This window comes from Seriola dumerili, unplaced genomic scaffold (assembly GCF_002260705.1).
Source record: "Seriola dumerili isolate Sdu_G_001 unplaced genomic scaffold, Sdu_1.0 BDQW01000189.1, whole genome shotgun sequence".
Classification (NCBI taxonomy): Eukaryota; Metazoa; Chordata; class Actinopteri; order Carangiformes; family Carangidae; genus Seriola; species Seriola dumerili.
The window spans coordinates 2,680,451-2,705,660 of NW_019174444.1; the positions used below are offsets into that span (position 1 = coordinate 2,680,451).

General features: G+C 41.3%; 1 protein-coding gene across 2 annotated transcripts; it reads right to left on the minus strand.

The window, feature by feature from the left end:
- Window positions 1-906: 906 nt before the first annotated feature.
- On the minus strand, window positions 907-25,005 carry LOC111227479 (desmoplakin-like). 2 transcript variants are annotated; one of them, XM_022752995.1, is made up of 24 exons: window positions 24,669-25,005; window positions 22,730-22,823; window positions 21,688-21,809; window positions 21,430-21,580; window positions 20,077-20,202; window positions 18,929-18,988; window positions 18,674-18,841; window positions 18,290-18,394; window positions 18,079-18,174; window positions 16,633-16,758; window positions 15,896-16,048; window positions 15,589-15,743; window positions 15,365-15,491; window positions 14,080-14,266; window positions 13,519-13,871; window positions 13,238-13,416; window positions 12,137-12,275; window positions 11,612-11,805; window positions 10,361-10,523; window positions 10,178-10,261; window positions 9,963-10,070; window positions 9,704-9,802; window positions 8,117-8,614; window positions 907-5,678 (listed from the first exon to the last, which is right to left on the minus strand). In XM_022752995.1, the coding sequence occupies exons 1-24, from the start codon at window positions 24,905-24,907 to the stop codon at window positions 1,650-1,652; spliced, it is 7,755 nt and encodes a 2,584-aa protein (XP_022608716.1). In that variant the 5' UTR covers window positions 24,908-25,005; the 3' UTR covers window positions 907-1,649. The 2 variants fall into 2 exon arrangements, with proteins under 2 accessions (XP_022608716.1, XP_022608715.1); XM_022752994.1 differs by having other exon boundaries at window positions 6,788-8,614.
- Window positions 25,006-25,210: the final 205 nt, after the last annotated feature.

Consider the following 25,210-nt stretch of genomic DNA (forward strand, 5'->3'; position numbering starts at 1 on the left):
CTGAAGACTATAATGGGGACAATATTGTTCTATATTGTTTTATGAAAATCAATTACAGTGTGTAAGCTGCTCCACAACTGATTATAAGAACAAACTTATGCTGCATCTTGTTTTGTTTTATTACGTTTCATATACTAATGCATGTATTTATATAAGTATGTAATCTTGCTTCTTTTTTTAAAAATTTTATATCATTTAATGAATTTCTTGTAGCTAGGTTTTTTCTATGGACGAGTAGCTTATGTATCGATCTATATAAATACGCTTTTATTTTGAAGGATCAAATTAACCAGAGTAGCATCTGCTTTCTGCAGAAACAGCTTTTCCAGCTTGAATATCTGCTTTTAAATAAATACATACATTATTACTATGCTTTGTCATTTGTCCACAAGGAAATCTCATATTATGGGCATAGGGATGTCCAAAATGCACACATATAACAATTTAACATGTATGCACTGCTTACAAAACCTAGACGCATCACTGACTGAAAGATTTCTAAATTACCTGAAGAAACACAAATCACTAAAACATGATGTGGAATGTTAAATAAATTTCAAGCAATTTGGCCCAACTGGAAAATTACTATGTAGCTATTTACACAACAGTATCCTTGTGTATGATTATTGATATACATAGATACTACAACAAAACTGAGTTTGGCAGCTATCCACTCCTTATAGTAGCATAAAAACATCTACAGAGATGAATAAGAAAATAGATGTATAAAAAGGTCATTATAAATATTCATAGAATAAATATTCTTATAAAGTACTTAGGCTAAGTGTTGTATCTTTAATGAGTGCTGTTTTATACTGTAACAGAATAAAGGTCCCCTTCAAGTTGTGGTTATAAATATCAGCATGAAACTGACCATGAATAAGAAAAGTCATGAATCATTATGAGTAAAAGGTTACTTTTTATTGTGAGATACTGAGAAACAGTTACAAAACTGGAAGCACTAAATTGCAAGGAACCAATGGTTAATAAGTGATAATGAGCTAATGTATGCAACCCAACCATTCATCCCACCCCGTACAATGTAGGCACACAGGATATTATGGTGTCAAATACGTGTAAATATACCACCCTTATAGTTTACAAAGGAGGAAGGAAGCGCTGCATGGCTCCAGCTGAGCCGACAGGTGCTCTTTAGTGAAGCAGTTTTTTTATACCACCCTTAAGTTACCAATACAAAGCTTAAAAAGAAATTACATTTTATGAAGATTCTAAAAAATATATTTGAAATATGTGTATGCAAAAGTTTGGCCATCATTTTTAAGCTCATTTTATGGTCACCAACAATTATATTAACATACGCTTAATTTTCAATCCAAATACCTTAAGATGGCATCCATTAATACTATAGTCAATTTTCACAAAACATATCTTGGTGGTGTTCATTCTCATGATCAATTCAAGTAGTATTTTAAAAGCATAGCAACACCAAAGCTAAAACCTAAAACTCTGCAAAAAGTTTAAGAATTTAAAATGTTAAACCTTGAATTTTCTCCTCATACACAAGACACTTTTTTTTTTCTTTAACACAGTTGAACACTGAAAATGTTCAAACAAAATCTGATTAATTTGCAAGAAAAGAGCATGCATGCACAGGACCTGATAAGTGCATAGCACAAGCTAGTATGAAGCTAGTTGAAGCTAGTATGACTGTAGCGAGTACTTAATATGGCAGGGGAGCCTAGGTCCACACTGCTTCTGCGGGAGCTTCGTCGTGAGCCACTCCTAGAGCCTGTGGTGGATCCTGGGGTAGAGGAGACATTGTATGGACTGCTAATCCCTCTGGAAGACATAGACGATGCCTGTAGCATCTTCACCCCGGTGCTTTCCTCCACCAGGCAGTTATCCAGAGCATCCTTGTAAGAGATCTTAAGCTTGCTCTTGGGGCAGGTCAGATTCTTTGTGTGGTGTTTTATGTCCTGGAGCTTCTGGGGTGATCTCCCATCCAGCCAGCCCATTTTCAAAGCATCTTCTATTGATCTTCTACAGCCCAATTCTGGGTCATGAAGCCCCCCTGTTACATACTGGAACTCCATGAACCTCTGTCCTGCCTCATATGGCAGCCACATTTCCTTCATGGCCTCAGCAACAGACATCTTCTTCCTGGTTTTTACATCCTCAAAGCCAACATAGGCTTTCTGTGCAGGCTTCAACTTAGAGGCCATGTCATCATTTATTATGCCAAGGCGAGAGGCCTCTTGGATGCCAAGCCGACGGCCATTTGTGGGATTGACGATCCCTCCAGTGCAGGCTTGGGCCTCCAGAAGTCTCTGGGCAGTGATGGAATCCACCAGACCACGATTTAGAGCCTCTGTGATGGATATTTTCTCCAGAGTCTCTGTGTCAAAGATGGCACCCACTGGTTCCTGTTCAACCACTGTGTCAACAGGAGAGGCCAGAGTGACGGACATGCTGGATAAGTGCTGAAAAGAGTCAAGTGAGTCTTGAGAACCACTGCTGAATGTGCCTGCTTGCTTTGTGACAGTGGTGGTTCTTCTTGTTGTCATCTTGGCAAGAGTAGGTGATAAGGGTCTTGACATGACAGATGATGATGATGATGATGTTGTCATTAAAGATGTAGCTGAGGCTGCTGATGGCCTTGATGATGATGATGATGATGATGATGATACTGATAATGATCCATGATGTTTTGTCTTTTTAGTGATGATATCTGCAAATTGATTCAAGCTGATAGCTTGTGAGCGGTACCGATCTAGATCCGACTGATCAATTAATCGCTTTTCAAGCAGTTCAGTGATGTCATACTGTCTTCCAGTCATCTTGTCATTGATAAGAAACTGAGTAGAACCATCTGGAGCTGTGATGGTGATCTCTTCCCACTCACACTCCTGCTGGGACAGCTCCAGGTACGTGTCGTGGTCAATGTATCCTTTGTCGTATGCTTCACGCACCGTCATCTCTTTGTTAATTTCTGGAACAACAATTAGCACCCTCCTCTTTCTCAGAGTCGACTCTGACTTTGTCTTGTCAATGATGGTCAAAAGGATTAGGCCAGTCTTCTTATCTGTCATACAGCGTTTCTTGAGCTCCTGATATGTTAGGTTTTCCTCTGTGTTGGGGTCAAAGAAACCTTTCGTTTCAACACCCTGACTGGTCAGGATCCTGTTCATTTTTTCATCAAAGTAACCTCTCTTGTAGGCGACATTGATGTCAATACGATGGCTGTGTTCAGGATCAATGATGCCACCGCTGGCAATTTGGGCCTCTAGGAGACGGATGCCATGACCCCTCTCCACCAGACCTCTCTCTATGGCCTGAAAGAGGGAGATTGTCTTGTCTGTACCAGGCAGTGTGTAACCAGTCACAGCCCTCTCTGCTGCGAGTAGGTTGTCCTTTAACTCTGGCCCAAACAGTTTTCTATTATAGGCATCATTAACACTTAAATATACCTTGTTGACAGGATCCACTATAAAACCTGAAGCAGCCTGGGCCTCAAGCAGCTCCAGAGTGGTGCCTGGTCGCAACAGTCCCTCTTTCATGGCCTGATAGATGGTCATCACCTTCTCGTTGGCCTCATCATAAACTCCTGCGATACAGGTGGAACCTCTCAGGTAGGGGCGCAGTCGTTCTTCAATGTCCTGTTTCGTTAGTCTACCATTGCTCAGCTGGTCCATATCATGCCGTTCCAGAAGGTTTGCATCCACCAGATCTATGACTGACACCTGGTCCCTGATCCCCTGGACGGTTAATGGCTTTTTAGGTTCAGGGAGAAGCAGAAGACCTGTGCTTGGATCATTTTTGCATTTTTTTTTCAGAGACACATAGGTAGTTGCTTGTTGGGTGTCTGGGTCCAGATAACACTCAGGAGATTGATTCAGGGCCCGGTATAGTTCTTCATCGATGAGACCCCGATTCATAGCAATGTCTCTGGGTAGAAATACACTGAGGACAGGGTCCAAAATCCCCCCTACAGACTCTTGAGCCTGAAGTATACGTAAAGTTGTGTCCCTGTCAATCAATCCCCTCTTCATGGCCTGGCCCGCTGATAGAAGCTTGGCAGAACTTGGATCTCTGTAACCTACAGCTGCGGCCTCAGCTGCAAACAGCTTTGATTCATCCTCTTTATCCACCACTCCTCTGGCACATGCTTCTTGTACTGTCAGTTTCTGATTAGTTCTGGGGTCAATGATGTGTCCTGTAGCTGCCTGAGCATCAAGCAGCATGTCAGCGCAGTTAGAAGGCATAATCTTCTGTTTCTTTGCCTCTGTGAAGGACATTTTCTTTGAAGGTCCAGCTGCAACACCAGCAATTGACCCGGTCCCCTTCAGAAAGACTTTCTTATCAACAGACACCTCTGCGACAGTTTTCTCCCCCTTCATTAGTTGCTTGAATGTTGCTTTGTCCAGGACCCCAACGTCAAGCAGCTGCTGTGCTGTGACAGGTTTCCGAACACCATCGAAGACAAGTTTGGAGGCGTCTGTCTTCTCAGAGACAGGAAGAAGCAGGAGGCCTGTGTGTAGCTCAACCTTACATCTCCTCTTCAATGACATATAAGTTGCACCCTCCTCACTTTCTGGGTCCATGTAGAGCTCAGGCTTCTTATTCAAAGCACGATATATGTCATCATCAATTAGATCACGCTCAATGGCTGTGTCTTTGGGGAGGAACACACTGAGTGCTGGATCTAGAATTCCCCCCACAGACTCCTGTGCTTGTAGCAGACGCAGTGTTGTGTTCTTGTCAATCAGTCCTTTCTTCATGGCCTGAAATGCTGAAAGAGGTTTGCTTGTGCGAGGACTATTATATCCTACAGCTGCAGCTTCTGCTGCAAGCAACCTCTCTCTATCCTGTGCATCAATTACGCCTTGATGATATGCCTCATCAACTGTCAACTTCTGATTGGTTCTTGGGTCAATGATGTGGCCTGTGGCAGCCTGAGCGTCCAGCAGCAGGTCAATGCAATCTCTTGGCAGGAGATTCTCTTTCTTGGCTTCGGTGAAAGACTGTTTAAGCAGGAGTCCAGTCATGGACTCAGGGCCTTCTGGACCTTCAATTACCACTCCAGCAATTGGGCCTGTCCCTTTTAGACTGACTTTTTTGTCGGCAGACACTTCAGGGACACTTTTATGTCCCTTTGCAAGCTGGCTGAATGTTGGTTTGTCCAATACACCACAATCAAGCAACTGGTCTGCTGTGACTGGTTTGCGGACTCCATCAAAAATCACAGAGGAGGCATCCAAGGGTGGGGGCTCTCTAAGTTTCTTCAGCTCAGTCTCCATGGTTTGTCTGACATTGGTCATCTCTCGCAGTTCTTTCTGGATGGCCGACAGCCTACCTTTATACATCTCCTCGAGCTCCCTGAGTTCCCTCATCAGTCTATCTATCTCACTCTTCAAATTGTTCTTTTCCCTCTCCAGACACTCCTTGTCTGTGTCAAATTGCCTAATCAGGCTCTGCTGGCTTTCATGTTGGTCCTTCCAGTAACTCACATCCCTCTTCAACCTCTCAATTTCCTCCTGGAGACGTTGTTTGTTGCGAAGCTCAGAATCTAGGGACAGTTTAATGCGACTGAGTTCCTCCTCAACCGTTTGGAGGCGATCTTTGTCTTTTCCTGACAATTGCAATTTCAGCAACAGAGCATCTCTATCCTCTACAATCTCACTGTACTGGGACTGAGTGGATTGCATCGTGGCTGTTATCTGCAGGAAGACAAAGGGGAAAAAGCAGACAGAGAAAAGGTCAACTCAGAAATACATTGATAAATTTACATTGTGTTATTTACTGTTTTTGCATTTTACATAATCAATGACACTGGAGGTGGACAGCACACAGATTTTTTCTAACTGCATTTGTATTCATTTAAACTGTGAAACGATGACATGGTGTTAAAAGTAAAACTACCAAATAACTCAAATTTAATGATGATCAAAACATATAAATAGTCTGTGTGCACGGTGCCAAATTATCATTTGCTTTGTTAAGCTAGCACTGTATTATGAAAACTGCTAATTCCCTTCAGGAAAAGATGAAAACAAGACAATGTCTTACATGACTGGGAAGTAATAGTATATAAGCAATGACATTACAGTCATCACTTTTTAAAGAAAAATTAAAAATTATCCAAATTCTCTAAATCTACTGCTTTTTATTGTGAAATCAACCTTCCCAATCCTGCAGAGAAACAAAATATACTGACTCGTTTAAAGCAACAAAATAAGCAGACCAACTACTTTAACTATGACTTTGTTCAGTCTACATTCTGCAAATCTACAAACAGCACAAATACATATACAGGAGCCAGGATTGATTGACTGGTCTCAAACTGTAAGAGGATGTGCCTCAAATAGTTTTAGAAATTCTGGATATTTTAGGTTTATATTAGTGCTATTTTTACAAATTTGCACAATGTGTCCATTAACACCATTAAGATGCAACAACAACATTGAAACTGTAGTAGACCAGAGGATCGGCGGTAGTGATGTCACTGACAATGTTGATCATTCTGGGAAAAAGAAGAAAAGGCAAAAAAGCATGCAGCCATTTTAGCTCAGCGTTGGTACGGAGGGACACAGAGGGTTGAGGGTTTGCATGCAAGTGATTCACATGCAAGTTTATTCAAACACATACAGCTGCATGTGTTCAAATCAGAGTTACCAAGGGAGAGACATCTATAGGGCATCTACAGGCGTTCTAGTATGCAAGCAAGAGTTTGGTTACAGAAAGTGAGAGCTACTGGATCATTCCAAAGTAGGACTCTGATTTGGAAAGCCGAGAACAGTCCAGGATTAAGTGCCAAACTGCCATGTACCTCGGTGACCTGCTTTTGTATTCTCTCAGTCTCCAGCTTGAGTTTCTCCCTCTCAGAGGAGAGCTCTGACACCAGGTTGCGGTATTCTACATTGCTGCGCTCAGTGGCCTGTAGCTGCAGCTGCAGGGCCGTTATCTGGGAGGAGAGCTCATCATCGCTTCCCTGTTTGGATCTCAAGAGTTCCTCTTTATCGTGTCTTGCCGTCCTTAGCTCTTCTTCCAGCCTCAGCCTCTCTTTGGTCTGGGTTTCTGTCATCTCCCTCAGCCTTTGAAGCTCAGTGGAGTTCTCATTCAGTGCTTTACTCTTCTCCTCGATAGTTCTGTAAAGACTCTCATTCCTGAGGTTGGCCTCTTTGACCCGGGCCTGCTCCTGGAGTAGTTGTTGCTGCAAAGCCTTCAGCTCTGTGCTCAGCTGTGTCGTGTTTTCCGAAGAGGTCTTATTTTGTCTCAAGCTTCTCTCCAGCTCCTCCTGCAACCTTAGACGCTCTTCTTCGCCTCTCTTTCCTGATGTGTTGGTTTGCTCTAGGCTCTGGCGAAGCGAAGCGATGGTGTTTGTGTACTCTGTCATGGTCATGGTGGACTTTTCCAGCTCTGTTTCTAACTGCCGTCTTCTGGCCACTTCCTCTTGGCTAGCCTTCCTCAGATTCTCCACCTGGCTCTCCAGCCCGTCTCTCACAGTCTGGACATCCTTGATGCGTACCTGTAACCTGCTCAAGTTTTGTTCTACTCTGCTTCGCTCCCTGCTCTCCCTCTCCAGCTCCACACGTATCTTCTGAAGCTCCTCCTCGCACTTTCTCAGCTGGGTCGCAGCCATTGATGAATTAGTTAGCTTCACCTGCAGCTGGGCCACAGTCTGTTCCAGCACACCCTGACCTTCCTCTGTGGTTTTCCTCCTGCGGGTTTCCTCCTCTAGACTATGTGTGACGTAGGCCAGCTGCTCACTCTTCTCCTGCAGCTCGTTCATGGCCTCAGCCAGCTCTTCTCTATACTTACTGCTCTCCTGGTCTCTCTGCCTCATCAGCACCTCCACCTGACTTTCCAGCTCTCTCCTCCTGCGCCCTTCCTCTGTGATGACAGCACGCTGACTGTGAACTTCCTCCTCTGTCCTCTTTTTTTGTTCCTCAGTCTGGCTGATAGACACCCTGAGCCTTCTGAGCTCCTCCTCCAGATTCCTCCTCTCTGCCTCCATCCTGTCATACTGCAGCTGGAGCTCAGTTGTATCCTCCTCCCTCTGTGCCGCCAGCCTCTGGACGTCTGTGCGACTGATGTGGATCTGGGATTCGTAGCTCAGCTTTAAGTTACTGATCTCCTCACTGCATTGGCTCCTTACCTTTGATATCTCCTTCTGCAGCTCCTTCACCCTCGCTGTTGCATCATCCAGCTGCCGCCGCAGCAGTTCCAGCTCGTGATCCTTAGTGGCCACACTCTTCTCATACTCCACCTTGGACCAGCTGACTGTCTCCAGCTCCTTCTGCCTCTTCCTCAGCACAGACTCATACTCCTCCTGCTGCTGAGTGTAGCGCTCCTCTGCCAGCCTCTTCTTTCTCTTTTCCTCCTCAAGCAGGTAGGTGAGTCGTGTCACCTGATCGTTGAGGTCTGTCAGCTGGCTCTGAGTGGTGTCCAGGCTTTCCTTGGTGGCATTGCACTGCATCGCCGTGGTGCGCTCCACCTCCTCAATCGACAGCATCTTTTCCTGGCACGTGGTCACCTGCAGCTGGTAGCTGGCGAGTTCGTCTTCCAGGGATTTGTTCTTGGCGTCGCGATCTTGGATTTTCTCCCTCAGCTGGCGAAGTTCCTCTTCCAACAAGTCGTTCCTGGTGTTACAAATCTGGAAGCAAGACAAAGCAAAGACGAATGCAGAGGTATTAATTATATTTTGATGTAGTTATGTAATGAAAACACAACACTTCACCGAATTGTATTTAAGTAATTGGTTGGAATGGATTTAACTTCGTCATGAAATCACCCATCGAACAAAGATTAGCCTATCCATGGTTTCTTTAAACCTGCATCATTGATTTTTTTGGCCACAACAGGCTGTAAACACAACAGTGACATATTATCACCTCAGCGACACCAAGTTGATAAAGTGTTAACAAACATTTTCTGACTTACACACCAACCAACAATGTTCCAATCAGCTTTCCTTTTAGCTCCGTTTTGGTCTCAATCGAGTTCTGAGGAAAAATATCTTTTGCTATCTTTAATTTTCCAATATGTTTCATCATCTAGTCTCAAACTTTGATAGTCTGCCATTTAGTTCTGGAAACGAGAACTGGTAAAAATTTGTCACAACGAGCAATTAAAATATTTTCCCGTTGATAATATAACAACAGTCATTAGTGCAGCTTTCAAGTTTTTTTAAAAGGTTGAATTTCCAACACTGACAGATGTGACTGTAACACAACACTTCACTTAAAGCAGAGGTGTCCAAACTTTTTTGAACAGGGGCAAGATTTGATCATGTGAAAATACCTGGGGGCCATGCTGTGTGAAAAGCCACTGCTGGGAGGCTAAGCTAGCTCTAAGATGTTTCACTTTTTTTCTTTTTTTTTTTCTTTTTTTTTTTTACCAGCGACAGTCTCTTGGCAAATGAGACAAACAGTGAAAAAGTATTCAACTTTCCACTGCTCCTGAAAGCAGCAGCCCTCACCGTTGAGCTTCTTTGCTGTGGCCAAGACTGCTACCTAGTAGCAAATGTTTGTTGCCTGTTTACGGTCTCTTTATTCCAACAGCATTGTAGACATGTCTACCAACTGTAGGATCGTGCTGCCATGGTGAGGTGAACGGGAAAAACGCAAAGTGAAAAAACGCTAAAATGTCAAAACCAAACATAAAAAGAAAAAAAAATTAAATATTCACTAAGGTACAGCACAACCACAAATGTTATTAAAAAGTATAGGAAGAAGAACAGTACCTTGAGCTCCTCCATTTTTATGAGCAACTCTCCCAGGAATTTGTAGTAGTCACCAGACAGGGTAAACAACTCCATGTAACGGGTCTGTAGCTGTATAGCCTGGAACACAGACACTCAAGGATTAATTCATGTATCATCTCAGTGAATTTCACAGATACATACCTCCCCTCAAACCCCTCCTTCAACCCACAAGACTAAAACAGAAAACATTTTTTTTCTGTTACAGGTGGGTCACAACAAGCAGCTTGAGTGCAGCTACCTCCTGATGAAGATCCACTGATGGGGAGTTCAGCATTGTCCTCTTCACAGGGATGTTGAACAAAGTCTCTAACCCAGATGTGTATGAGGCGAGGTCTGTTTCATAGTCCTGTAAAGAAACACAGTCATAAAAGTAGGAAAATACAATGAAATATATACATATATATATACAGTACAGTATACAGTACAGTATATAGTTTATATAGGCTTCCTTACCTTGATGGAGTTCACACAGGCCACATTGTCCCTAAGCACACTCTCTACTGTCTCCCTCTTTGCTTTGATTTCTGCATTCAGGTCCTTGAAAAAACAACAATATAAAGCTGTCAGATGTCTGATGACATAACAGACATGGATACAGACCCTACACACAGTGAGCAAGTGAATGAAGCAGAAGACCTTCTGGGTGTTAATATGGTCCTTTAGCGCTTGGACGCTCTCAATCTTGGTGGCCTGCAAGACGTCCTGTCTTTTCCGTGTTGCATCGATCCATTCAGAAAGGGAGGAGCTGGTTTGCTTGTAGTGTTGCAGCTGAGGCAGATACAGCTGCAGATCCCGGAGCCTGGACAGGAAATGAAAAGGGGGAAATTCAAAAGAGAACAGCATAACATCAGCGTGTTTATCAAGAGACACTTTTACAACAGTTCCCACTTGGGAAATATACAGAGGAAGGCTGAGAGAGCGATTTGCCTTTTACACAAATCTCTGATCCGATGCAGGTTGAATCTATAAAATGTCTGTCTCAACATCCGAAGGCTCAAGTTGCCATTTAAAAATAATTTGTTTAGCTTTATCAACAGTTATTCATTTTTCAGATGATTGTCTTATCAATGAATTTACAATGTTTCAGCAATAGCTGTGTCCAGCAATCCATATAGATGATGACCACTGTGACATCAGGGTTTGGAGCTTGTTTCAAACTAGAACTATGCCTCCACCAACCAGCCAAGTTGCAGGAAATATGGTCACAATCTGCCCTCCTGAGCTACAACATTAATGTCCAAAAGTGTTTTTGCATTGGGCATTCCTGAGGTCACCATGACCTTGAACTTTGACTTTTGACCGCCAAATCGAATCAGTGACCTTTGAGTCCAAGTGAATGTTTGTGCCAAATTTGAATAAGTTCCGTCAAGGCGTTACTGAGATATTGTGACCATGAGAACAGGACGGACAGACAACCCAAAAACAATAGGCCTCTGGTTCTGGCTGTCACCGACACGGAAGAATAAAATTTTGCAGCATAAGATCATTTTCTCTCCATTAATTTTGACATGTTTCATTAATAAAAAAAAAATCACCATACTTGTGATCCATACATGGGATGCCAGAGCGTTGTTTATTTGCAATTTGCAATTTGCAATTTGCAATTTGCAATTTGTGTGTAAACAGAGCTTCAAAATTGTTTTTGTGAAAATGGCCCCGATCCATATGCGGCAAACAGTTTAACAGTAAATACTCATGACATCGGACGAGTGATTAACTGGCAACAATATGACACACTGCCTGACCACTGGTCCATTCCTGCACCTTGTTTACCAGCTTAGAGGTGTTGCAGCTCTTCATGTTGGTGTTACAGTCAGTAACCTGGACACATGCATAGTTCTTGGTATAAAATGGGTATGAGGGAGTGAGAGAGAGAGAGAGACATACCTGACATCAATCTGTCCCAGGATCCGTCTCCAGCGGTCTGACAGCAGCCCCACCTGCTCTGTGTGTTTTGACAGCATAATGGGACACCTGTGGAAGGCTCCGCCCACGTGGCTGCTGCAGTGGCTCACTTTGGCAAACTCTGCCTCCATGGAGGCCAAAGCATCCTTTTTCTGTTCCAGCTCTGCTTTAACACTCTACACATCAACAACACAGGAAACAACAGTCAGAAGTGACATAAAAGAATCATAGGATATACTAGACACAACAAGAGAAAGGAACTCCCCAGCCTCCTCACATTTTTTGCTAAGTCAACCTGATGGGTGACCACTGAGCCATGCACTAATATGCACTGGTATTCTGTCTGAGCTGCAGCTTGCCAGCTACAAAGCTCAGTGGCAAAGCAGAAATAGCTAGAGGAGGGCAGTTTTCTTTGAACCAATTCTCTACAATAGATAATAACTCCAATATCTTCGCTACAGATTGATGAAATTTGTGTATGAAAATGCAACATGTCTTATAAAATACCTCCAGGGTCAATATATAATCCTCCACTTCACTGGGTGACAGAGAAGTGGTCTCCTTCTCCGTCAGTCTCGCTTCATGAACTTTCACTATGTCCTCAGCTAGTGCCACACTCTCCAGCATGTCCCTTAGAGCCTGCAGCCTGAGAAAGATGAAGAGATGTTTGATAGGTGTAGAAAGTCATTACAGAAAGATTGAGGTACATTTATCTTCTAGATGATGTGGGTGAGCTGTAAGTATGAGCATCTCCCTGGTAATTTGTGGGTGTAAATCAGGGGTACTTTACAAACAACAAAACTTGAATCAATAAAGTCTGCTGGAAAAGACAACTTTGATCTAAGGTGTTAAAACTGCAGTGCTCCTATAATTAGAGCATGACCTTTATACACTTTGTAACTATTTGTAACTTTTGTTAGTTTATTTAATTTTTTTTCATAAATAACGATCTGCCTGTATCTAAGCTTTACTGTCTGTTTAAACTCCTAAAATCACTGGTCAACTCACAACTATAGCCTCCCCTGGAGGGTAATAATGGTATTACCAAGCTTGATGAAAAGCAACACTGTGCTGCACTCTCTGAATCTGCCCCAGTCTTTAAATATTGTTGATTACACTTTGTTCGATGAACAGCATTCCCCAAATTTGATTGATCTGTTGACAGCTGGTTTAACTTATATCTTTGTAGAGCTCAAAGTGTTTCTTCCATAGGTTTGCAGTCCAGCCCCTAAAATGGTGTTAAATGTGTCACACTGTGATCAATACTTGGTCCCTTGCTTTACTTTAGACACACAAAATAAATACAAAAAATATTTCCAAACACCTGCTCAGCACTTTTGTGTGTATCTTTATGCAGATGATATCATGTTGTACGTCTTCAGCTCCGCTGCCAACCAGGCCCTCTGCTGGTTACAGTGTGTCTCATTAGAAAGTTGTTCTAAACTGTTGCTCTCATACATTCCCAAAATGGTCATCTAATATACATCTTGCTCATAAACTTCTATTCTAAGAGACAACTTGATATGTGTGTGAACTTTTTGTTTGTTGTTTAAATTACTTGATCTCAAGATGTCTACAGCTTACTAAGCCTGAGTTTGTGTGCTGTACCTCTCTAAGGAAGATGAAGAGCTGCTATCCAGACTGCTCAGTCTTTGGTCGATGACTTCAATCTCACTGCGGAGGAAATTGGCTTTATCTGCATCATTCATGCCCTCCAGCTCCTTAAGGATACTCTCCTTCAGACACAAGTAGTCCTTACGCATCAATTCAACATCACACTGCACCGTCTAAAAGAGAACATACACACAAATACAGTTACTGTAATGAATATGGTGAATAGGACGTGTTTTCAATGCTCCCTGCTTGTATTTCTGAGTTTGTGTGTCTACCTGTAACTCTGTGATCCTGAGGCCACAGTTGTGCACCTCATCTTCTCCGAGGCAGATGAGGCAGACGTGCTGACTGAGCAAGCTCTCAGCGCTCTCCAGCCTCAGTCTGAGCGCGTACAGCTCCGATAGGCTGCGAGATGTCACTTTTTTCTTCCCCTGATCCGTCTTGGTCCCTTTCACTTCCTTCTTCTTCACCTCCGTTTTCCTCTCCGCCTGTTTTTTCAGCTCCGCTTGCCGTCGTTCTTCCTCGAGCCTCATGGCCTCTGCGTCGGCAGCAGCTACCTGTTCCTGCTGCTGTATTATAATAATCTGCTGTTGTTGTTGCTGCTGTTCCATTTGTTTCAGATGTGCAACTGAGGGAAGGCACAAGATACGTTTTTAGATCTGGTAAAGGAAAACACCTATAGGTGGGGGCATGAAGAGACTTTGAACAGACTGCTGGTTTCAGATGCTACAAAAATTGTCAAAAAAATGGGGCATTTTCTAACCAAATATTTCATCACTCTTCTGATGCAACTCCACATACAGTTTATTTTTTACACAGTATTTTGTAATACTAACTGTAAGCGGGCAGCTGCACCACCAGCTGGTCATAGTGGGTCTGGGCCCCGCTGTATTGGTTCTCAATGCTTCTCTTGTCATCATCAGCAAACATCTGGGAGTTTTGGCAGACCAGCTTGAACTCCTCGTAGTGAGTCTCCAGGTTCTTGATAAGTTGGCGATACTCTTCAGGACGCATCTTGGACAGCTGAACACACACACAAATATTATGTTTGACTTAGGTCTTAAACAATATTAGAAACTAGAAAATTCCTGAAGAATTTTTGAATGTGCCTGCTGCTTGGTGCGTACCCATCACTTAAAACTGTGATTTTGTGAAAACCGTAATAGCTATCAAAATACCGATTTAACCCATAAAAGTCTTGTGATCTGTTTAAAGTTTCAACCATGTTTCTACGTAGAAGTATGACAAAGCAGTAGGGCTCCAAGAAAGGGTGGGTTTGGTCATTTTTATGACATCTCTCCATTCATTTTGAAAGGGAAATTTTTCTTAGTTTTTGGCCATTTACATTGCCATGGTTACTCCAACTGCGAAGAAAATTCATAGCATACCATTCCTGATTGACCTGCACATTATGATATATAATTTGTCTGGGTTTTCTCAAAGCTGCAGGACAAGATACGTACCAAAATTTTTATGGAAGAGGAAGTATGATGGATTACAATATATGCCATCTGCACTTACAGTACAGCAGGCACATAACTATCTTGTTTCACCATAAGTAAAAGCACAACAACAATAATAATAATAATAATAATAATAATAATAATAATAATATGTATGTATCGCTTTGGAAAAGGTTCAGTTAATTTTTAATTTTGCATTTTAGGTGGTATAGTATATATTGGCTTGTAATTTGAGTGGTGCAATTATGCTGTAATACTGGTGTAATAGTTTAAGGCTGGACGTTCCCGGACATAGTCATAGTGTCTCTTGGAAGCCGTCTGTATTTGTCTTGAATGTTGCACTGCGGCTGATTTGAGCAGCTTCAACTCTAAGGGTTTTGTTACCAGTTCAGCCGCTTTTGTTTATAATTTTTAAGACTTGCTGAGGTAAGTGAGTGTGTTGCCCTGAAGGTGAGATGATGCTGAACTGTCCTGAGAAATAACAGTATAGAGCTGGTTTAGACTGGATTGTGTTTATGTCCATGGGGGCATGATAACCTGAAACCTAACTCCCTCACTGCTTTGTTTTAAGTGTGATTTTCTTACCTCAGTGGATTCTCATATTGCATGAATACTTTCATCTAAGATAACAGGGACTGAGAGTTTGTTCATCGCTCACCATGGAGATGGTGAGGGAGTTGATGTGGTTGATGTCCAGGAGACAGTACTGCCAGGCGATGAGACTCTTCACATTGATGTAGAGCTGACTCCAGATGGACAGGATGGACTCATAGTACTGCTCGTTCCTTCAGATGAAATTAAAAACCTTTACTCACTGCAAAAAGATTTTCTTTTCAGCCAAGAACTGAGTGTGAATGAGTTTCAAGAGCAAACAACACTTACTTGCTTGCGAGGCTGACACTGAGCGGGTTGGGTGGTGGTATGATCAGACACACAGACGGCACCAACATATCGAGTCCTCCTGGGCCAGTGACCTCCCACTTACTGCGCTGACTGTTGTCCTTCAGGATGGCCTCATTGCCCTTGTAGATCACTTTCTGTAAAGCAGAAACATGCAGAGTTGCATCTGGCACTAAACGACTGGTCTCAGATACTTTTGAGGAATTTTAAAATATCTTGATCTGACAGGATTACGTTTCCCTGCAGACTTAACCCTCGTGGCTTCCAACATGAACATTAGGAAACTCACCTGGTCTTGTTTGAAGTCACACAGAGCCTTGACGATGACAGGGCTGCTGCTCTTCTCCTCTGGGTTTCTGGGTTTCAGTCTCACGATGCTCTTTGACTTGCTGACCAGATGTTGAACCTGCCTCTTGTTTTCCATAATCTTCTCCTTCTCTCTCTGGTGACACATTTAAAAAAAACAGTTTACAAATCAGTAATATTATCAAACTATAGCTGTTCTGTAGTTCATTAAGACAAAAAAAAGAAACAATACAAGGAATAATCCAATAAAAATAAAATATATAAAAATATGAATGAAGAAGGCTGAAACTGGACAAAACAGCTTCACAGTCACCGACATTATGTGACAAGATTCACAGTCCCCTTTATCTTCATATAGTTGTCCTAAAAATCCTCAAAATGTTCTGAGTCAACTGTAATCATCTTTGAATAATCTATTAGATATGTATAACAAGTTTTCCAGTATTAGAGTCTCTTTGTAAATGAATGCAGTCATGCAGAATCAGCTCTTAAAATTCCTGATTGTTAGAGACCAAAGCTGTGTGTGACCTCTCTTCCAGCCATGACTAACGGCTCATTCTACACGAAACACAATAAAAAATAACCAATTATGTTTCTTTTTCTACGCTAAAGGTCTAAGGTCAGACAACTTAGGCCTCAGCAGGTGTGAAGGTCCCTCATTTCAATACTTTGTCACTATGTCACAGTCTTTTCTAAAGCCCAGCTGATCTGTTGTCGTACCTCCAGACCCTTGAGGAGCTCCAGGAGGTTGTCCAGAGACGTGTTCTTGTCACAGGTGAACTTCTTACGAACGCCCTCATGTTCCTTCTGCAGAGTGCTGAACGTTTCATTGGCCTCTTTGAAGAACTATTAAAAAATAGAACGCATAGAAAAATATATAGATTATTCAGTATTTATTACTGGGTTTTTCCCACAGTGTTTTATACCAGAGCCCTCCTCTCCTCCTCTGAAATTAAGATCGACTCTAACTTGACTAACTTTCATGAAATATAATAAGAACTTTGAGGGAAACAAGCAGGTGATATATCACACAAAACAAAAAAAACCCATATATTTAATGAGTGGGGCTACTGTTAGACAACCATAATGTAAATTAATTCATCACAAGGTGACAGTGACTGATTGATCACATCATGAGTTCCTTTTCCATCAATTAGCACCACAGTGTGTAGAATTTTAATGTGAGGTTTAGCAGCATCTAGTGCGTTCTGCTAAAGTGTCTTTTTGACACCAACACTACAGGGACACAAAAAACTGAAAAAATGAAATACAATTATACAAAAAAAGAGAAGCTTTTCTCCCTTTATTTGATAGTTGTGGTTATGTGAGATAAGAACATTTGTTTTTGATATAAAGCATCAATTTGATGTTAGTTTAAAGTTAGATATAGACCTACTGGACCCATTTAATGTCAGCATGTTGAAATGAAATGCAATGGAAGGTGCAATAACTCCTGTGGACTGTGCAATCTGAAGACTGGCTCTTTTTATTTATTGTTTTCTTTTCTTTATACTAGGTTGTTTTTTGTACAGTGTAATATATCAAGTACAATGTGTTCTTTTTAACTTGCATGCATTCATCAGGAGTAGCATTCCTAATTTCGTTGCATTTTCATTGCAATGACAATAAAGGCTTTCTGTTCTGTTCTGTTCATTTGCATCGGTGATGGAGCCAAAGCTCTTCCTCTCTGTGTGGTTTTCCAAAAGAGAACTCACTACCTCCTGAGAAAATCCTGCAGCTGCGTCCAGCAGTGTTTACAAAAGTCTCAGTTTTAAGGACTAGAAACTAGCAAGGACTAGCAAAAGAGATGCATTTTAAAACTAAAGTGTAGTATTGTGGATGTCGCTTGCGTTGTGAAGCCAAATACTGAGGGGTTTTACCATAATGCAGAAAACAATACTGTGGTAAATACGGACTGGAAACTGATCCGTGAAAGTGAATCAACACAGAAAAGTTATGGGCCGTGAAACCAAAACAACGCTTCACGGAGCCGAGGTCCCTTGGTAATTATCTCTGGGTTTGTCACTACGATTAACACCCTTTACATTACACATATAACTATAATAACTATAACTTACTACAATAACTAACTATAATAACTCCACCTGTTGTTAACCAAAAAATATCAACCAGAGCAGCTTTAAGTCGTGTGTTTTGTCATGTTACCTGGTTGTAAGCTGCGTTTTCCTTCAGATGAATATCGATGCATTTTGTAATCTGAAGGAGCCAGCTCCACTGAGTCTGCAGGGTGTCCTGATAAGCCTGGAAAAAAGAAAACGGAAATTATATAAAAGAACATTGCTCCTACTTATATTATAAATGCATGTAATCACAGTGTATTGTTTTCTCCATCGATCAACATGAGCTCAGTCCACACCTCGATCTTGTCTGAGGCCGGGTGGTCATTCTTCAGGAGTGTATCCACTTTGGCTTTCAGTTTGTTCAGTGCCTTCTCTTTGTCCTCCAGGGCACTCATCAGCTTCTGTTGTGTAAGAAGAGGTTTAGCAATCATGGGGATGCAGCTGGAGGAGCACTCTGCGGCTTCGCTCTGAGTGGATGACTGACTGCAGCTGCCAAAATCTAATCTAGCACAGATGATTGCTCATTTATGAGATGCAGATTATCTTCATAAAAAGGCATTAGTGCCATTTAGGCTCAAAGGATTTTTCCAAGAATGTTAATTGACTTAAATAAAAAAAAATTTTAAATTAGAACATGGACCTAATTCCCAGTCATCTTGTGTTGTGTGTGTTTTACTAACCGAGTAGCTCTCCTGCTTCTTAGGGATGTACTGCTCAATGTTCTTGTCTCCCCAGTCGAACACCAGCTCCTCCTCCTCCCTGTCGTTCACCCACATGATCTCTTTAGATATATCCTGAATGATCTCCTTGAGGTCCTGCAGCTGCTGAGTCCGACCAAATGACATTTGCTGGAAAAGAAATCAAGTTTAAATACAATGCCAACAGTTTACCTGAAACTACAGAGCAGGTAGTGATGAGTGTTTATTTCCCTTCACCTGCAGACTGTCCCATTCCTGCTCCAGAGCGTGAAGGTTTCCTTTGTCTCCTTTCTTAATCTGTGGGAAGCGAATCGTACTGATCTTAACATGTTATCTTAAAAATACAGTGCCGCTATGAAACAAAAATTCCTTATTCCTTAATTTATCACCCTCAAAAATATAACAATCTAAGTCAAGGTGAATTTGTATGGCAGTCAGAGATCCTTAAGATTTTTATAGATGCTTCTTAAAACACGTCTTAATTTTTAAAAACAAAAAGTAGAATTTAAAGGCTGCATAACTTTCCCATTCATTTAAATATGTTAATATATGAATATAATGATCAATTTAAGGTTTTAATGTTGAGGGAGAAAACGTGTCACAAACTAAACCCCTAATTTCAAAAGCCCTTAAGTAATGAATTAAGCAGATTTCCACATCATATCACATTATATCAAAGTAAAATTAGTTAAAATATTAAACACTGGTTCCATTCCATGGTCTAGCTTCGTTGTTTTTTATAATCAACATATTCTATGAAATCTTGCAGTAATTCCCTCATTCAAAGAGGTGAAGTTTTTGTTAATTTGCGACCAGATTTAAATGAAATTAAATCCAGAACCTTGAGCCTGGACTTTGGATAGAGTTGTGTTAAAGTGAGATGATACAACAACTTATTACTGTCTCCAAGGTAATCATGTTTAATTTATGCTTAGTCTATTTTTATGTACGTTAACAGGAGCTCCTGTTGACAGCTTTTAGTGAAATTTGAAGGAACACTTGATTAGTTTTTGGTGCAGATCTGACATATTTTCATAGGATTGCTGACACATACGTCTCATGATTGTCTGTCTATGTGCATTTAGATGCAGAAGAAGATCCAGGTGCAGACCACTAAATATGTGATTAACACATTCTAAAGCATCATTAACTTATTCAAAGGATTGCGCAGCCTTACAGAAGTGCAGTATGTGTTGTCAACTAGTCATTTCTAGTTGTCTAATAGAAAATGTATTTGAATCAAATTAAAACAAATGAGAGCATGGAAAGGATTAAAGAGATCTGCTTGTTACAGCAACAAAACCTTCATTTTTCCATCACAGCAGTGATGATAATGTGAACACTGCTGTGGCCCACAGTGTCTGCTGTGAGCTGACTGAACCCACCAGGTCGTCCTTGGCTCGGTCCACCTCCAGGCTCCTCTGGATGGAGCTGTGAAACTTCTGGTGGCTGTATAACTGCTGCTCAATGGCTGCAGGATCGTCCCCCCAGGAAGCAGTTTCAATCAGACGCTGAAACACACAAAAACAAATAACACAAAAATGTTTTATATCAGCACACAGGAAAGTCACACTGAACAAATTGGTGCAGATAAAAATTGGCAGTTTTCTGCCTGATATAGACTAAAAACACCAGCAGGTGGAGGCAGAGAAACAGGAAGTCTTCTCTTTATGAATTACTTTAGGACAAACATGTGAATCTACCAATTTGGTCAATTTGGGACAATTTGGTTTTAAGTATTACAAGAAATCAAAACCTTCTGTTAAATTCAATTGCTCTGCAGTGCTGCCTAAAGATATGTCAGTTTTTTTTATAAATGTATCATTGGTGTCTGTAACAACGCAGAGCAGAGGAATGCTTTCATGTCTACACAGTACTCTGATTTAATGAGATCTGTCAGTTCACTGACACACCACTGAAAATCCAGCTGTAGGGTATGAATGAACCCTCTCACACATCGAGCTACTTCACATCATCCTTTCTGTGACATCCACATTTTCACTTTTTGATGCCAACAGAAAAAGAGACTGATTTAATCTATTAAAAATATCGTAAAATGTGAAAATAACACCCACACACACACACACACACACACACACACACACACACACACACTGACAGATACTCTGGAGCTGGTTTAATGTCTGACTGGGAAAAGAAGGTCGTCAAGAGACCACAACATTGTTCAGATATTTGAGACTAAAATTAAGATGCCAAACACTTTGTTTAAAGGAACAATGTCCAGTTGAAATGTTCAAGAAATACTTGTTCCACCACCAAAGAATCAAAACCTAGAATTAACAATTTCCTTTTCAGATGTTTTAATGTGTAGTTTCATATATGTAGGGTCTTTAACCAAGTTCAAGATTTAAGGCCTTGAATTTAAAATGTATTTTATAAAACCACAGTGTGGAAATACTCTGTTACAAGTCCTGAGTTCAGTTTTTTACTTAGTAAAAGTACAAAAGCATTAGCATCAAAATATACTTCAAGTACCAAAGGTAAAAGTACTTGTTAAGCAGAATGGTCCCTGTCAGAATAATGTATATTATATTATTGGATTATAAATAAAAATGCATTAATGTCTACATTATTTTACTTTGCATTACTTACTAATGTGTGTTTGTGTGTTTGTCTGTGTGTGTGTGTGTGTGTGTGTGTGTGTGTGTGTGTGTGTGTGTGTGTGTGTGTGTGTGTGTGTGTGTGTGTGTGGGGTGTGTATATGTCTGTGCACACACCTTTTGCTGTGCAATCCAGGCGAGAGCATCTTGAAAGTTCCTTCCAGGCTCCTCCCAGCCTCCAGAGCTCCCTCTGTTGCTCCTCCTCCTCTGCATGGTGCCTGAGATGGCCATGTGGACCCCCCTCAGCTGGTCTTTAAAAATCTCCACACTACATGTTGAGAAGAAAGACAGGACAATTGGCAATTTTCACTTGTACGTACTGTATACTATAAATTCAGTGACAGGTAGAGAGGAGTGAGGGGAAGGTTTCCCTACTTCCTGACTACGTTGTCGTTCGGCTGTCCCACTTGTTTCAGGTCGATTGCGCAGATCTTCAGCTGCTCGATCGTCTCTTTGGCCATCATCATGTAGCGCTCTGCGTCACCGGGAGCACCACCCTGCAAGACATAAACACGACATGTAAAGTGCTGCACAGGAAGATTGTTATAAGTAAATTAACCAACATCCTTTAGTAACTTTAATAACTTGATTATGGTAAAGAAAAGTCAAACCTTGTTTCTTTTTCTCTTTCTTTGTTTGGTTTTATTCTTTTGGTTGAGACAGGTTGTGTGGTTTGTTAAATTGATTAAGATTAAATATTTTTAACTAACACATGCGGATTTCTAATTCTTAGAGCCTCAATGAATAGATTGAAGGTAAAGAGCTGCACATAAGGGAGAAAAGCAAAGTAAGCATCTGGTTTTCTCAAGGAATATTTCTATGTTTAAATATGCAATATGTATATATATATATATGTGTGTTTTCGAGTTTCATAATTTGACAAAGAAACCAACTGTCCTGCACAATCATGAGAAGGTAAGATGATTATTGTGGCAGTATGCGGCATTTCTGGTTCCTAGTTTCTGTTTTATTATTCATTAAAATTTTACGGTGTGCAAAAACTCTGTTGACATTTTTTCCTGTTGAGTCCAGAGAGTAAAGTCAGTTATCTTTGCCTCCTTTAGCAGATGCAACATTTTTACTTTACACTGAATTAGTCATAAAACGTTAAAAGTCACCGGAGAGAAACTGAATTGAATAGAGAGATAAAGAAAATGCTTTAACTATCAGCCTGGTTTCTGTTTGGTGTTAAATCCTCACTCATCCAGCAACTCAATTTACAACCAAGCAACATTTCTCTCATTCTTTCTGCATCTTTTTTGCCAACAGAGGAGAAGCTGCTGCAACACGATCCTTTTCCTTCTTCTTGTGGAATAAAAACCTCATGGGTGAGCCGTGGCCCTTACAGGCTTTTACTTGCACCACAGAAGGAAGAGAGGCAATAAGTGACAGCACCAGAAAATAAATCATGACTCACAGTCTGTAGGGCGTATTCAGCTTTCTTCAGGTACTCCTGGCACTGGGCCTGCAGGGCCATGGCCCTCTGGTGGATGCCACTGAGACCGGAGCCACTGCAGGGGACAGCAGATTAAACTCATCACCCATGAGATCATCACCATAAAAAATCTTCAGTTGATTCATTAGTATCAAACACATCACCAACGCAATATCACAATTTAGACCAGTTGTTCTCAATGTCACCGTCGGACGCTTAAAGTGGCTTCTTTTTTATCTTTCTCCACAGACTAATTAACTAACAACTGAGATCTGTTGGCTATGATGTAACTAGTAACATCACTAAAGGAGCATTTGGACATTTTTACTATTATGCTATTAAATAAATACTAAAACAGCTTACCAATCATTAATATGGCACTGCATTCCGCAGCTGGTTTATGTTCATTTGTGGCATGGTGTACATGTGGGCCCATATACACTGGGAATAGTTAATGCATGACACAATAATATAAACTTCCTCATCAAATACAGTATAACCGGTACTGGTTCTTGATATTTGAGAGTTAATAGAAAGTGATATAAATATATATGTTTTTTTTTTATTTGCTAAAAACTGCAATGAAAACATCCAGACTTACTTCCTTTCCTTTGACTTTCCTCACAGTATGAGGATGATATATTGGCCCAGTCCATTAATCCAGCTCTAGTAGGTACTAGGTAACTGAAGGGATTTTTCTTTTAAAAACTCAGCAACAACTCCACTGCCTCTCTATTTTCTTTTTTCAAATTTAGTGAATAATTCTCACTTTTGGAGAGTGAGAATTATTTGGAAATGTGCAGCCATTTTGTAAAATTTGAGATACTCTGGGAAAATGAGGATATTTTTGGAACATAAGGTTATTTTAATAAGGTGGGGACATTTAGGAAATTTAGGGCATTCTGGAAAAGTTAAGACAAGTCATTTTTGAAAGGTGAAACATTTAGGAAGGATATTTTGGAAAGTAGGACATTGCAGAAAGGGGTATCATTTGTTTGTGAAGACCAATCCAAAGGCAATCTTGGAAAACAAGGACATATCTAAACAGTGAGAACATTTAGCAAATAAAGGACAAAAGCGAAGAATCGAAACGTATCTTTTACTCTTCCTCTGTCTTTACTTTCTTTCCTGCATCAACATGATTCAACTTAAAGGAGAAATAAAAGTCTTCATGTCAAACAACCTGAGATCACGTCTCTCTGCCCTTTCCGTAACTACCACAGTGACATATTTCATCTGTGTGGAAGGTCCCTGGCATTAAGAGTGAGTGTTAAGCTGTTGCAGCAGAGGGAACTTCACAGTTCGCCGTGAGCTATAAATCAAAGTGAGTGTTTCTCTGCAGGGAGGGAAGCTGCTGTGCAGAGAAGACCCTAATTTATGATCTTTTTTAAATCTGCAAAGCACAGTATATATAAGTCATGATTAAGACATTAATTACAGTGCAGCCTTGTTTCATTGTAACTTTGTATTATCACTTATTTAGTTTAAGGGTAAGGTAATGTGGTAACTCCTTACACAAACAAATTATGAGTGCACACTGGTCCAATCCTCTGTAAACTCAGTCAAACTGATGTAAATGTGCTGCTACAGCAGACATCAGTGCTGTGAAATTTGCAGAAGAAAAACATTTCCCTGTAATTATGTTGATCATGCACTTGTTTGGTATATCAAGCGTTAATGCTGCAAATGCCAGAGTTTTTTTTTTTTTTGGGCTTAGGGGCATTTGTGTCTACCCGGGGTCTGCAGGGCCAAAATGAACATCAGGATCAAACTGGCTTCCCTCATAAATATTTTATACCAATCAGCTGTTTAGACTGACATGAATCCGCCCTGCAGTGAGAGCAACAAGAAAACACAGAGAGGGGCAACAGGTGGCAGCGAGGAAAGCACAAACAAAACTAACCAAAAAATTAATTTATACCTGATTCCGCCTCCCATGCTGCCCGACATTCCGCCCGACATTCCGCCCGACATTCCGCCTTTGGAGGACTTTGTATAAGTGACGGTTTTGTATCCCTCCATGTACGGTTCGTATCCATTACCACCTCCATGTACTACCTCGCTCCGTGCGTACTGGAAGCCCCCTCCGGCGGTCAAGTCGCTTTTGGACCCGGCCCTGCGGCTCATGCTGAGGGCCTGCTGAGACCCGTAGTAACTCATTCTGAAGTCTAGCAAGCGGCAGCAGAAGCGACTGTGTGGAAACTACAGGGGGAAAGTCAGAGGGCTCTCTCCACCTGTCCGACCCGGTCCTTCGGGCCCTCCGGTGCAGACTGCAACGAACGACAAAGGGAGGATCGTTTTTGGAGGCTGGTGACCACACCTCTCTGTCTCTCCCAAACCTGCTGAGCCAAAAAACCACTCCCCACTCTCCCCTCCAAGCTCAGTTGCAGCCAAAGTGTGTGTAAAATATTGCATTTCTATCTTTGTGGGGACTATAATAATTTTCAGATCAGTGAGAACAGT